The sequence below is a fragment of the Molossus molossus genome, unplaced genomic scaffold (assembly GCF_014108415.1).
Source record: "Molossus molossus isolate mMolMol1 unplaced genomic scaffold, mMolMol1.p scaffold_m16_p_15, whole genome shotgun sequence".
In the NCBI taxonomy this organism is placed as follows: domain Eukaryota; kingdom Metazoa; phylum Chordata; class Mammalia; order Chiroptera; family Molossidae; genus Molossus; species Molossus molossus.
In genome coordinates this window covers 39,366,000-39,381,116 of record NW_023425350.1, presented here as the reverse complement: position 1 = coordinate 39,381,116, position 15,117 = coordinate 39,366,000, and the positions used below count along the sequence as shown (strand labels likewise).

At 37.9% G+C, this 15,117-nt stretch overlaps 1 protein-coding gene across 3 annotated transcripts in view; it reads left to right on the top strand.

The window, feature by feature from the left end:
* The first annotated feature begins 308 nt into the window (after positions 1–308).
* The window catches only part of PNPT1 (polyribonucleotide nucleotidyltransferase 1), a 49,645-nt gene continuing 34,836 nt past the window's right edge, over positions 309–15,117 (top strand). For 2 of the 3 annotated variants that reach the window (XM_036263481.1, XM_036263483.1), the window contains exons 1-8: positions 309–469; positions 6,649–6,709; positions 7,742–7,816; positions 8,495–8,600; positions 10,064–10,113; positions 11,897–11,960; positions 12,060–12,107; positions 13,402–13,515. In XM_036263481.1, the coding sequence (XP_036119374.1) occupies positions 309–469; positions 6,649–6,709; positions 7,742–7,816; positions 8,495–8,600; positions 10,064–10,113; positions 11,897–11,960; positions 12,060–12,107; positions 13,402–13,515 (679 nt within the window). The remainder of the gene's footprint in view (positions 470–6,648; positions 6,710–7,741; positions 7,817–8,494; positions 8,601–10,063; positions 10,114–11,896; positions 11,961–12,059; positions 12,108–13,401; positions 13,516–15,117) is intronic. The other variant, XM_036263482.1, reaches the window with a different exon arrangement.

Genomic DNA, 15,117 nt, shown 5'->3' with positions numbered 1-15,117 from the left:
ATTCTGTATATTTACTCTACTTATTAAACACACTATTCTAGAACTTCCTTTAAAACTACGGTAGAAAAAAAATAAAGCATTATATTTCTAATGGCCTGTCACTGGAAGATACTAAGAGGGAAGACGGGTTGTCACAATCGCGTTCAGATAGTTTTGACCCTCTCTAGTCTTCGTAGAACGTGGCCTCGGTATCCCCGTCCCTGGCGTTTCCCCCGCACTACGGAAACGAAACTGGAACAGACTCCGCCTCACCATCTGCAAAGTGAGCCAATCAGAGTGCATCCCGGGCTGATCGCGTGCCGGGTGTCATGGCGGCCTGCAGGCATTGCTGCTCCTGCCTCCGACTCCGGCCGCTGGGCGATAGTCCCCTCCGTCTGCCAGGGCGGGATCGGGCACTCACCCAGTTGCAGGTGCGGGCACTATGGGGTGGCGCGGGATCCCGTGCCGTGGCTGTGGATTTAGGCAACAGGTAAGGAACGACGCGTGTTCTCTGCCCTTTCACAAGGCATTCTGTCCGGCCAGCACGAGTACATTCATCTCCCAGGATAGGAATCTGGTAGCCCAGGCCTCTTTCCCCTCTGTTTAGCCCAGACCTAAATTCCAAGTTTCTCTTTCTGGGTTTGGAGTCTGTCTCCAGGCATTCTCACTCTTCCCTTTCTACCTCAGTCTTGTGTCCTTTGCTTCCTGGTCCTCCCTCTTTCCCTCTTCTGGGCTTCCTTTTTTTGCGGAGTCTGACCACTTGACTTCCATTCTCATTAATTTCGGGGACTCCAGGACTCTGAAATATGAAACATTCCACCTCAGTATAATGAGCTGATTAGCTGCTTACGTCGTCCGATCCTATTTATTGCCTAAAAGCGTGGCCAGTGTGACCCTGGGTATGACGGGAAGAAAAACGTCAGTTTGTTGAACACCAGTTATATGATACACTATTTTTAAACTTGTAGTAAAGGTACTGTTAACCCAATTTTTATAGTTAAGAAAACAAAGGTCAGAAATTATTAACTTTCTTGGCGTCAACAAAGCTAGTACTATGAGACTAAGTGGATTTTCAACTTGTATTTCTCTGTTACAAAGACCCTACTTTTACCAGGATTCACATCTAAAATCACTTTACAAACTTTATTTGAATCATTTTTTAAATAAATGAAACTGCTAATGTTTACTTTATACACACACACATTTTTATGTGTGCTTAATTTTTTTTTTTTACTCTAGTTCATATAAAAGGCGGAAACATCTGGCTTTGAGTCCAGGTCTTCCACCTTAACTTACTGAGTGACTGATCTTGAACAAATTACTTCACCCTTTTTTTTATTTAACTAAATGAGGAGACTGGACTAGATCAAGGGTCTGCAAACTTTTTCTGTAAGAGCCCAGCTAGTAATTATTTTAGACTTTGTGGATTGCATACTGTTTGTCACATATTCGTGTGTGTTTACAAACGCTTCAGAAATGTAAAAACACATTCTTAGCTGAAAGGCTGTACAGAAACAGGGTATAGTTTGTTGACCCCTAGACTAGAGAATCTATAAGACTCTTTCCAGCTATGACATTCTTTGATTCTGATTTTTTTTTGAGAGAGAGGATATCTCTTCCATTCTTCAAGGACTGAACATTCTTCTTTGAAGAAATGCCCCTGAACATTACATTCAACAGACACCTATTATGTACTAAGCACTAAGGACTCAATGCAACAAAATCAGCCTCTGCCCTCCAAATTTTCCATAAATAACCTTTTGTCAACCTGGACCTCTTTTGTAACTAGTTCTTTTTAAATCTGTGTCATGGCCCTGGCTGGTTTGGCTCAGCGGTTGGAGCGCCGGCCTGCGGTACAGAGAGACCCGGGTTCGGTTCCCGCTAAGGGCACGTACCTCGGTTGCAGTTTGTCCCCGGCCCTGGGTGGTCGTGCGGGTGGCAGCCGCTCGATGTGTCCCTTTCACGTCGATGTTTCTCTCTCTCTCTCTTCCTCTCTCTCCCTCCCGCTCTATCTAAACAAAAAATGGAAAAATGTCCTCGGGTGAGGATAAAAAAAATAAAAATAAATAAATCTGTGTCATGTGTTGTAACTAAATTCATAAATATTACTGCTGGGTAAATAGATTTTTTTAATCTTTGTATAAGTTTGTTGTTTGTAACATTTAGTGTGACTACTATGTACCATATACTTATATATTTTTTTAATCCTTACCCAAGGATATATTTATTGCTTTTATAGAGAGAGGAAGGAAGAGAGAGAAAAAAACATCAATGTGAGAGAGAAACATTGATCAGTTGCCTTCCGTACGCTCCCCAACTGGGGATTGAACCCACAACCTCGGTGTGCCCTGACTGGGAATCGAACTCACAACCTTTTTTGTGTTTAGGACAATGTTCCAACCAACTGAGCCACCCATCCGGGGCCACACACTTTATATTTGTTATCATATGAATCTACAATGCCTGAGGTTTTATACTATTATGGTATTTTTCAGATATGTGTTTAATACAGTAAGCTTTGAGGCAACTGTTTAATTTTCTCATTTCAACAAACTTTTACTGAGAGCATCTACCATACACAAAGCTCTGTATGAGGAAGTAAGATAAAACACAGGTTCAGTTCTAGAAAAATCACTGTGGGAAGGGTATAAATAGGGTGCTAAGGGAGCACAGGTATATTTATCCCATGATAAAGCTTGCCATTGAGGGTGAATCTTGAAGTGCAAGGAGAAAGTGGCAAATACAATTGCAGAGTTAAAAGAGTGCATCAGATTAGCTACAAATAACTCACTGCGGACGGAGCAAAAAAGTAAAATAAATGTGAGTTTAACAATGAAGGTGAGCCCGAATGACATAGGGAGAGGCCAAATCATAAAGTCGTTTTTTGGTTTGTTTGTTCAGTTTTTTATTACTGAATTTTTCTTGGTGGATGTTGGAGGATAATGTTTCTAAAAATGTTCTTTAAACACCTCTCTCCCTGTAGTTCTTTGTATTTATTTATTTTTTATTTATTTTGTTATAGATGTTTCTCCTTTTGTACCCCATTGACACCCTCCTCCCCACCCCCTCCTCCCCATCCCCCGCCCCGCCCCCGGCTTTGTTGTCCATGTCCATTGGTTATACATACATGCATATAAGTTCTGTGGTTTATCTCTTCCCACCCTCTGACCCCCTCTTCTGAGGGATGTCAGTCTGTGTCCTACTTCCATGTTTCTGGGTCTACCATATTCCTCTCCCTGTAGTTCTACTTACTGTGGCAGATGGCTCCTCTCTTCCCCTTCTCACTTCCTGAGCTACATCCACTCTTCTCTCTACCAATAGAATTTTGCTTATCTTACTCTTTTTTTTTAATCCTCACAAGAATATTTTTCCATTTATCTTTAGCTACAGTGGAGGGGGGAGAGAGACACACACACATCGATTGGTTGCCTCCGCATGACCCAACCAGGTCTGGGGACCAAACCACAACCAAGGTACATGCCCTTAACTGGAGTCGAACCCGAGACTCTTTGGTCGCTGGCTTATGCTCCATCTGCCGAGCCAAATCAGCCAGGGCATATCTTATTTATTATTTATTTCTTCAAAAGTATTTTCTGATTAGGTATTCACTCACATGGTTCAACATTTAAAAAGTTCAAAAATCTCCTTCCCATATAGTTCCATAGCCACCCAGTTTCAATTCACAGAAGCCACTGATGAGTTGTCCATCTTATATGTAATATTTGGAGTTTTTTTTACATAAAATACTGATTTCAGCTATAGATTGATGGGAATCTGCTTGATGCTACAGGGTGACTGGTTCTGAACATCTCATTCACCCCTCCTACTATTCCAGCTTTAACCTCATCTCTTCATCCCATCATTCATTCTGTCTCTTAGGGGATACCATTTTATTGTGGGCTATTATCATAACATCTGTGTTGAACAATAATAGGAACCCACTGGAATTCCTCATATATTTCTTGTGGTTAGAAAAAAAATCCCCATAACATTTCAAGGTTAGGGCTGATAGTACAAATGTACGTGTGACTTTCAAATATAACAAAATGAGTCAAACTGAATAGATGAAAATACTTTTCATGAACTTGAGCTTCTGGCAAAATAATGGGTGGAAATATTAAGGGTTGCATCCCTTTGACATGTAATGTCCAAAATAACTAATCTTACTTGGAGCAGGGCAGTGTGTGTGTGTGTTTGCTTGTATGTTTTCAGCATGGGGCTATGATAGAATGTTTCTAAAGCCAAGCTCATGCGACTGAACATTTTCACAACACTTGAATTATGGGCTCTGACAAGTTTTGCTGGTTTGTTTCAAGCCCTCAGTGACCTCTTTTTGTACCCTATGCAGAAGCCGAGAAAAAAGGCTGACAGTGCTGCCTGTTTCATATAGAGGGGTGGGCAAAAATAGGTTTACTGTTGTAAGTGTACAAAGCAATTTATTCTTGTATTATTATTTATTATTGTATTATTTGTATTACAACTATAAACATACTTTTGCCCACCCCTGTAAATAAAATAGCTTATTAAGCCCTGTCCAGTTTGGCTCAGCGGTTAGAGCTTCGGCCCGTGGACTGGAGAGTCCCAGGTTCGGTTCCCACTAAGGGCGCGTACCTCTGTTGCAGTTTGTCTCCAGCCCCAGTTGGAGTCGTGTGGGTGGCAGCCACTCAGTGTGTCTCTCTGTCGTTAGTGTTTCTCTCTCTTCCTCCCTCTCTCCCTCCCTTTCTATCTAAAGATAAATGCAAAAATGTCCTCGGGTGAGGATTAAAAAAAAAAGATACCTTTATTAAGATATAATTCATATACCATGCACACAATTTATACACAATTTACAATGTACAATTCACTGGTTTTTAGTATATTCATAGAGATTTGTGACTATCACTATAATCAATTTTAGAACACTTTCATCACCTAAAAAAGAAACCTCTTATCCATGAGCAGTAACATCCTATTTGTCCCCAGACCCCAGAGCCCTAGGCAATCACTAATCTACCTTCTGTCTCTGTGTATTTTCCTATTCTGGGAATTTCCTATGAATAAAATCAAATGATATGTGGTCACTTGTGACTATCTTCTTTTGACTTAGCCTAATGTTTCCAAGGCTTATCCATGTTGTAACATGTATCAGTACTTCATTTTTTAAATGGCTGAATAATATTCCATTAAATGGATTGTACCACATTTTGTTTATTCCTTCATCAGTTGATAGACAATTGGGCTGTTTCCATTTTGAGGCTATTATCAATAATGCTGCTATGAACGTTTATATGCAAATTTTTTCATGGACATATGTTTTCATTTCTCTTGAGTATATACCTAGGAGTAGAGCTGCTAGGTCATATGGTACTTCTATGTTTAATCTTTTGAGGAATTGCCAGATTATTTCCCAAAGCAGGTATACTATTTTACATTTCTATCAGCAGTATATGAGGGTTCCAGTATCTCTACATCCTCCCCAGCACATAATTCTAGTAGATATGGAGTAGCATCTCATTGTGGTTTTGCTTTGCATTTTCCTGGTGGCTACTGATTTTGAGCATATTGTCATGTACTTATTGGCCATTTGTCGATCTTCTTTGGAGAGATTCATCTCACCTATTTAAATCCTTTGCCAATTTTAAAAATTGGATTGTCTTTGTATTATTGAGTTGTGAGAATTCTTTACATATCCTACATATAAGTCCCTTATCAGATACATGATTTGCAGATATTTTCTCTGTGGGTTTTCTTTTTTTTTTTTTTTTTTTAATAGCTATTTTTTAGAACAGTATTAGTTTCACAGCAAAATCAAGGGAAGTTACAGAGATTTCCCATTTACGCTCTGCCCCCCACACATATAGCCTCCCCAATTATCAACGTCCCACCTTTTACTTTCTTGATGATATTTTATGAAGCATGGAAGCTTTTAATTTTGATGAAGTTCAGTTTATCTATATTTTTTCTTTCATCACTTTTGCTTTTGATGTCATATATAAGAAGACTTAGACGTTTACAAAGTTTTACTCCTATGAGTTGTCTACAAATTTTATAGTTTTAGCTCTCATACTTAGGTCTGTGGTTCATTCTGAATTTTTATTCGTAGTATGAAGAAGGAGTCTGACTTTATTAACTTTTTTGCATATGGATGTCCAGTTGTCCACCACCACTACTTGAAAAGACTGTTCTTTTCCCTGTTGACTCATTTTGGCACCACTGTTGAACTTGAAGGTCTCTGAAGGCAATTTTTGGAGTATATATTGTCCTGAAAGCAATGGGAAAATTTTTAAAGGAATTTAAGCAGGGAAATGATCCAGTTTGTATGTTTAAAGATTGCTTTAGTTAACAAGGCAAGGAACAAAAAGAGACTGAATGGTCATTGAATTAGCATTTAGGAAGAAAGCTTGTGTACCCCCAAAATACTTCTATTCAGATTATTCCTGTGCCCTGGTTTTTAGATTTTTCTTTACATAGCTCTTAAATTCCCTTTGTACTTTTAATTATAATTATGAACTTTATCCCTTGTTTATGTGTTTGTTTGTTTGTTTGTTTGTTTGTTTGTTTGCTCAGTGGGGTCCGGTGGGGCTTGTAGCCTTTAGTTCATCCATTAAAATGTTTGATTATTTTATACTAAGCTGGGAGTTATACTGATTACTTAAGTCCTTTTGTATTGAATTTCTATTTTATAAACAGAAAATTGGAAATATCTTCTGGAAAACTGGCCAGATTTGCAGATGGCTCTGCTGTAGTACAGGTAAAAAGTCCAGTTTTTTACATTTTCTTTTTTGTTTTTAATCCTTACCCAAGGATATGTTATTGATTTTAGAGAGAGAGAAAAGCACTGATGTGAGAGAGAAACATCGATCAGTTGCCTCCTACACATGCCCTGACCAGGGATTAAACCTGCAACCTGGGTATGTGCCCTGACCAGGAATCAAACCCACAACCCTTGGGTGCATGGGACTTTGCTCCAGCCAACTGAGCCACACCAGTCAAGGCATCCTTTTCATCTTAAAAATTGTTATGGAGCCCTGGCCGGTTTGGCTTAGCAGTTAAGAGTGTCGGCCTGCAGACCAGAGATTCCTGGGTTCGGTTCCCGCTAAGGGCATGTACCTCAGTTGCAGTTTGTCCCCGCCCCGGTTGGGGTCATGTGGGTGGCAACCACTTGATGTGTCTTTCTCACATCCATGTTTCTCTCTGTATCCTCCCTCTCTCACTTTCCCACTCTATCTGAAGATGAATGCCAAAAAAAAAAATGTCCTTGGCGGCGGGGGGAGGGGGGATTTAGAATTGTGGCACTAGAAATTAATTTAGACCATTTCTAGTGTCAGAACCATTCCAGATAATCGGGAGTCAGAGGGCTGGATATATTTAATGACCTTTAAGATTTCTTCCAAACTTAGAGTTCTATTTTATTTTGTAAATAAATTCTATAATGCTTTTCTAGGGAAAGTGATTTTACTGGTTTCTTCAATAGTAATACTTGGGACAGTTTTCTTTATATATAGCTTAAATTAAGTCATAAGAAGTAGAAACTATGATTGGATGAGTCTTTTTCCTCTTAGTTATATTGCTTTTAAAAAACTCAGTGACTGTTCTAATACAGAACATGATCATGCAGAAGGGATCAAATTGAACTACTTGTGAATAATTATTTTCATTGTCATTATGTCATGGGATAACAGTTCTCTTGGGTTAAATTGGAGTGAGAATTCATTCAGTCACTACTTATATGTTAATATCTGATTTTAAAGGAATTTACCATTGTTGTTTATTTTTAACTAAGTCAGGTGACACTGCGGTAATGGTCACAGCAGTCAGTAAAACAAAACCTTCACCTTCCCAGTTCATGCCTTTGGTGGTAAGTATTTGCTGATTTACCTGAACTGTGGTATAGCGTAAATGTAGAATTTGTAATATTTTTGTCCAGTGTTTAGTAAGTGCAAAGTGTAAACTCTGACAACGAAAGATTTTCCTTAGTTATTTGATACTAGGTCATTAAAATAATTTAAACTGATTGCTTCATAACCAATTATTATATTAGTGGTTAGCATACATTAGAATGTCCACGTTTATAAGTTGACAAGAACAATGGCAGTGCATGAGTACTTTGATGTTGAATAAACAATGAATGCAAGTGCTTTCATAGGTTTCCCCTCAGTAATTTGCAAGAATATGTTTGCAGAAGAGTAAAAAATTCATTAGGATTTTATGACTTCCCTCTGTTATGAAAAGGGGGATGCAGTCATATCTAACAGAGCTGATACAAAAAAAAGAAAATGTTTGACTTGACCAGAATAAGCTACTGTGGGGAGTAGTGGAAGGCTTTTTAAAAATCAATTTGTTGAAACATTTCTATCACCTCTCCTTTCCCTAAGTGATACAAAACTCTAAAAGTAAATAAAAATACTCTCCTCTCTTAGTCTGGAATTTGTTATTTGCAACCTCAGGAGAATTATCATCATAATAGTTCTTAGGGAATAGTTTGTTACTACAAAAAGCAGTCAAATGAACTGCATTTTTTTCATTGCTACTTCAGGTTGACTACAGACAGAAGGCTGCTGCAGCAGGTAGAATTCCCACAAACTATCTTAGAAGAGAGATTGGATCTTCTGATAAAGAAATTCTTACAAGTAGAGTAATAGGTAAGATATTAAGAGAGACATTAACCCTCTCTGTTAGGCCTGTCTAGCATCTCTCTCATTTATCTGTGTTCTACAATATCTCTTAAGTTTTCTTGCATTACATTATACAGCCTAAGATTATTTACCTTCTGTATTCTCTCACTCAAACATGAGCTCCATGAGAGAAAAAAGTTCACTACTGAATCCCTTGTACCTGGTATACTACCTGACACAAAGTAGGCATTCACTAAATATTTGTTAACTAAATGAATGAATCTCTATTGAGTATATAAATTCCATGGCCCATGCCTCTATTCTGTTAAATCTATCCCTAGTAATTTTCATTATTATGTTTAGCATACTAATTCCTAAAAGTATTATATTCCCCAACTACTGAAACATGTCTTTAATCTTTCAAATCTTTGACATCCTTCCCCCCTCCCCCAAATTTTTTACAAATTTTATTAAGACTATAAACCTTTGGACTGAAGAAGCTCAATGAACCCCAAACAGAATAAACATAAAGTTGAAAACCACGTTAAACCAATCACTGTATTATTTAAGAATAGATAAATATATGGTTAAAAAAAAAAAAGGAAAAGAAAGATTAAACAAAATTCAGGATAGTGGTTACCTCTATGGAGAAAGATAGGGGGATGTGGTCACAGAGGGGAAGGAGCTCAAAGGCTTCAAAATGTGTATTAGTATGTACTTTTTCTCAGTGACATAAAGGGCAGATAAGTTTTCATTATTATTCTTTAAATTGCATATATACAAAACAATACTTTTTGCATGTGTAACAGAGAGTATAATAAAAAATAGAAAATAATTTAATTCACCCATTTTTCTTTGTTACCTATAACAAGCCAAAAACCTGGAATTCATCCTTGACCATGCCCTCAACCAAATACAATTAATTAACTCTCCTAAATATTTTTTATCTTCTACTTCCACAACCATACCCTGGTCCATGCCTCCTTCAACTCACCTGGAACACTGAAACCCCTTCCTGTCCCTTAAGGCAGAAATCATTGACATCTTTAAATATTGCGGGATCACTTGTATTTTATAGTTCTTCTGCCCAGAAATGGCTAGTTTGTGTATATTTATATGCATTCATCAGACACAATACTAAGGAAGAATTTTCTTTTGGTCTGCTATTGGTCTTAAGTCTCTTTCCTCTGCTTATATTAGTAACTGATACCTGTGGAACCAGAATGAAAAGCTGCTGCCCAACTTTGGACTTGTATGTTCCTGCTCTAATTTTTTGTTGTTAGAGTATGGTGTGTATTAATTAAAGCATTGGCATTAATCTTTGTCCTTTTCAATAAATTAGTCCAAGGGTTTTTGTTTGTTTGTTTTGGACATATTCAACAGCTAGCTATATTATTTATTAGCAAGATGTTTAATAGGGAAAACGTTTTAAACTGTAAAGCTAATTCTGTCAGTACTATTTAATATCTTTTCTCTTTTTTTATTGGCAGATCGTTCAATTAGACCTCTTTTTCCAGCTGGCTACTTTTATGATACACAGGTATAGTCTCCTTTAGGTTGTTTCCAGATGAATAAAAAATTATTTAATGAATCTCTATACTACTTATTGGCTAAATATATAAAGAATACAAAATAAGAATTTTTGTTGATGCTACTACATTTTACATTAAATTTTTTAGAAACATAATTTTATAAAGCTAATGTTTATTCAGTGTCAGTTTGAGCTGATACCTGAATTATGAACGGGAGTTAGCCAACCCAGGAGTGTGGGGGAAGCATTCCAGGCAGATGGAATGGGAAGCACAAAAGCTCTAAGGCAGCCCTGGCCGGTTTGGCTTAGCGGTTAGAGCATCAGCCTGCGGTCCCAAGAACCGGGTTCGGTTCCCGCTAAGGGCATGTACCTTGGTTGCAGTTTGTCCCCGGCCCTGGTCGGTCGTGCGGGTGGCAGCCACTCGATGTGTTCCTTTCACATCGATGTTTCTCTCTCTCTCTCTCTTCCTCTCTCTCCCTCCCACTCTACCTGAACAAAAAAAAAATGTCCTCGGGTGAGGATAAAAAATAAATAAATAAATAAATAAATAAATAAAAAAAGCTCTAAGGCAAAAAAGAAATTGGTGAGTTTGAAAATTTAGAGTGATTGAGGTGGATGGGGGAAGATCAGTTTGGACCATGTAGATCATATTAGTAACAGGCTAGGACAATCAACACAACTAATCTTTATTATTTATTTAAGTTTTTATTGATTTTTTTCAAGATAGAGGAAAAGGAAGAGAGATGGAAACATCGATGTGAAAGAGAAACATCAGTTGGCTGCCTCCTGCACATCCTGTACTGGGGATCGAGCCTGCAACCCAGGCATGTGCCGTGACTGGGAATTGAAGCAGAACCTCTCAGTCCATGGGACGATGCTCAGTCCACTGAGCCACACTGGCTGGGTTCTTTATTACTTATTGTTATTACTGGATCCTCTAAACCTCTACTTTATTATATTTTAATACTTTCTATTTTCTTTCAGAATGACACATATACTTTAATTGACTATTTTATTTATTTGATAAAAATAAATATGCCTTGCCCTGGCTGGTTTGGATCAGCAGTTAGAGTGCGCCCCCGCCCAGGGACCAAAGAGTCTCGGGTTTGAATCCGGTCAGGGACACGTACCTTGGTTGTGGTTCCATCCCGGTCCCAGTCAGGGTCTTGCGGGAGGCAACCAATCAATGTTTCCCTCTCCCATCGATGCTTCTCTCTCTCTCTCTTTTTCTCCCTCCCTCCTTCCCACTCTTTCTGAAAATGAATGAAAAAATATCCTCGGGTGAGGATTTTAAATAAATAAATAAGTATGCCTTGTAAACATGCCTTTGCAAAAATATCAGTGCCTCAAGAAATTATTTTCTGGAGTATAAGATATAGGCATATTATTCCAGTGTAAAGTAATTCATTAGGTTGTTTTGTCTGTGCTTATAATCAAGAGTTAACAATATTTTTATGTAACAGCAATAGCTAATATTTACTGAATACTTTCACCATGCCCAGTATTATAATGCTTTACACACAGTATTTCCACTAATTTTCATAAGAACCTTTTAAGAAGATGCTGTTATTTTTCCTTTTAAAGATAAAACTATTGAGGCTTAATTTAAGTAATTTGCCCCTGGTCAAGCATATAGTTAAGTGATAGTGATAATTAAGGGGTTTGACTACAAAGCCTATGCTCTTAACCATGTAGTGCTCCTATATTTTAGGCCAAGATGTTAACTGAAATGATAATCCTCCTAAATCAAATATATTTTGTTAAGTGCTTTGAATTTTTTCCCTTGTACCAGGTCCTTTGTAATTTGTTAGCAGTAGATGGTGTTAATGAACCTGATGTTCTAGCAATTAATGGTGGTAAGTATAAAAACAGAGATTAAAATTATCACTGTTGAATTTTTTAAAGCAATGAAATATTTTTATTTCAGCTCTGATGTTTTTCTTTCTTTTTTTAAGCTTCTGTAGCCCTTTCATTATCAGATATTCCTTGGAATGGACCTATTGGTAAGTTAGGATTTGAAAATAAGAAACATTTGTGATTTTTCAGGAACTACTAGTGAGCATGCTATTAACAAAAGCCTGGATTTATTGGCTCCAGTTAATTACCTATTATTATTATCTTGAATTAGATGACTTTTTTTTTTTCTATTTTTTGTTCAGATAGAGAGTGAAGGAGAGAGAGAGACGTCAATGTGAAAGGGACACATTGAGTGGTTGCCACCCGCACGACCCAACCAGGGCCGGGACAAACTGTAACCGAGGTACATGCCCTTAGCGGGAACCAAACCCAGGTCTCTCTGGACCGCAGGCTGATGCTCTAACCGCTGAGCCAAACCAGCCAGGGCGAATTAGATGACATTTTAAGACTTCTTTCAACTCTTTGTTACATTGTCATCCTTGCGTTAGATTTTGTTTCTGATAGCAATGTTATGATATTAGAGATTTCGTGTCCCTAGATACTTTGACTTCTTAGTTGCCCTCTTCTGAGGACTTTTCTTTTCACTGGAAAATTGTAAGAATACCTATTCTTTCAAGATAAAAACAAATATATATTTGTAATTTACAGCTCTTAAAAAGGTTTAATCATGTAATATAATAATGATTTGTGGAGTAAATAATTATTGAGTATCCCAGATGCCAGATACTGTGCTAAGTACTGAAGGAACAAAGGCAGACTAGGCACCAGCAATTCAAAGACAAATGAGGCAGTTCTTGGGAAACACAAATCATTATAAACAATTATAAAGGTGAAATCAAAGTACTAAGAAAATGGTAGAGTGAGTTTAGTCTTGTAAGATAAGGCTATCAAGGGGACTTCTCAGAGTAGTCCACATTTAAATTGAACCTTAGTAGGATCAGATGGTAAACATTTGCCTTGGAAAAGGACAGTCTAGACCAGGAGAAGAGCATGAGCATAGTCACAGAGGGATGGAAGAAAACTGTATTTTATTTTTAGTATTTTTTTCTTTATTGATTTGAGAGAGAGAGAGAGAGAGAGGGAGGGGGAAGGGGAAAGAGAAAAATATCGATGAGAGAGAACATCGATCTGCACACCCCCCACTGGGGACCTGGCCCACAACTTGGGCACGTGTCCTGACCAGAAACTGAACCGGCAACCTCTTGGTGCATGGGTCAACGCTCAACCACTGAGCCACAATGGCCAGGCAAGAAATTGTATATTTGAGCAACTCAAGAGTGATTCGGTGAGGCAGGAAGGTAGGGTAGGGTGAGTAGGATGCTCTTTGGGCCTTAAATACAATGGTGGAAATATAACTGTCAATATTTTAATATACTTTAGGGGCAGTGCGAATAGGAATGATTGATGGGGAATGTGTCGTTAACCCGACAAGAAAAGAAATGTCTTCCAGTACTTTAAATTTAGTGGTTGCTGGAGCACCTAAAAGTCAAATTGGTAAGTAATTTAAGTACTAAATTTGTTCTGGGTTTTACTTATGAGTTCTGGCTTCTTAAAAATGTATATAAGCTCTTTTTCTGTATGTGTGTTTTATCAGTCATAAGGTTTTTTTTGTTTTTTTAATCCTCACCCAAGGGCATTCCTGCATTTATCTTCAGATAGAGAAGGACAAGAGAGACATCGATGTGAGAGAGACACATCGAGTGGTTGCCACCCACACGACTCCAACCAGGGCCAGGGACAAACTACAACCAAGGTACGTGTCCTTAGTGGGAACCAAACCTGGGACTCTCTGGTCCGCAGACCGACGCTCTAACCACTGAGCAAAACTGGCCAGGGCTTTGTTTTGTTTTATTACTGCCTTATTTTGGTAGTGCTCTTGCCCCATCAGACAGTACTTAAAATTATAGAATGTTATACAACATTGATTTAAATATACAAAAATCTTTAACAAGATAATTTTAGTAATTTTTAAACTGATAAACCAGTCTAAAAATTAAAATTCTAGATCTGGTAATATATTGTTTTACTAGCTTAAATATGTTAATTTAGCTGATTTAGTCATATTAAGCCTATTTGACGTCCTCTGAGAAGGAGGTGACCTATTTCTTAGGTGGAAAACTACTAACAAAATAGAGTGCATTGGGTCATCTTCACTCCTTATAATAAAAATATCATAAATGCACGAATGAAAATCAGAGCCTGGTTCTATTGAAGGAGAGTGGGCTTTAATAGAATGAGCCGGATTTGAAACACAGCATCTCCTACATGTTAGCCATGTTACCTTGGACAAATTAATTAAGTTCTCTTCTCAGTTTATTCTACTACATGATATTTGATGTTTGGAACTTTTTTGATATAAGACCTTCTGATGTGGAAACATTTTGATGAAATATAAACTATTAAACTTTTAATGCTTTTTTTCATACAATTGACATGTGAAACAGCTCATTTCTAGCTTATTTTGGATTACTGGTCAGAATGGGATTAGAATTCGTCACTGTATAATAGAACACATGTAACAGGAGTTGTATGTTATCCACATTATTAGTTAAGGATTGTAGTTAAACTAAATAACAAGGCTTAAGATGAGAACTGATTTTTCTCCCAGGTAAAAGAAATTCAAAGGTAGGTGAGTCCAGTATAGTAATAGCAGCCTTAAAAATCTAGATTCTTTCCAGCTTTCTGCTCTGTTATTCTCAAGGTGTGGCCCTCATCTCATCTTCATGCTTATGAACTAGCTACCAGAGCTCTGGCCATCTTTTCAGACTTAGGGGCAGAAGGAAGAAGAGTAATAGCAAAAAGATTTGAGTCAGCTGAGTGAGTTACCCTCTTTTTTAGGGAGCATTCTCGTAAGTTCCCCGTAGCAGTTTTCACTTATATCTCATTGGGCAGAACTGTGACACATGACTGTATCCTTGACCACCAGGGAGGCAAGGCAATGGTTTTTGGATTCTTCCTCCAGAAGGAGGGATTCATACTGTGGAGAACTAGCACAATGTAGAAAGGGTATTCCAAAGATTGGGGAAGCCATGAATAACAGATGACCCCTACATCATATTTGAGCATCTCAGAAAAGGCCTTGAACAAAATAGTGGT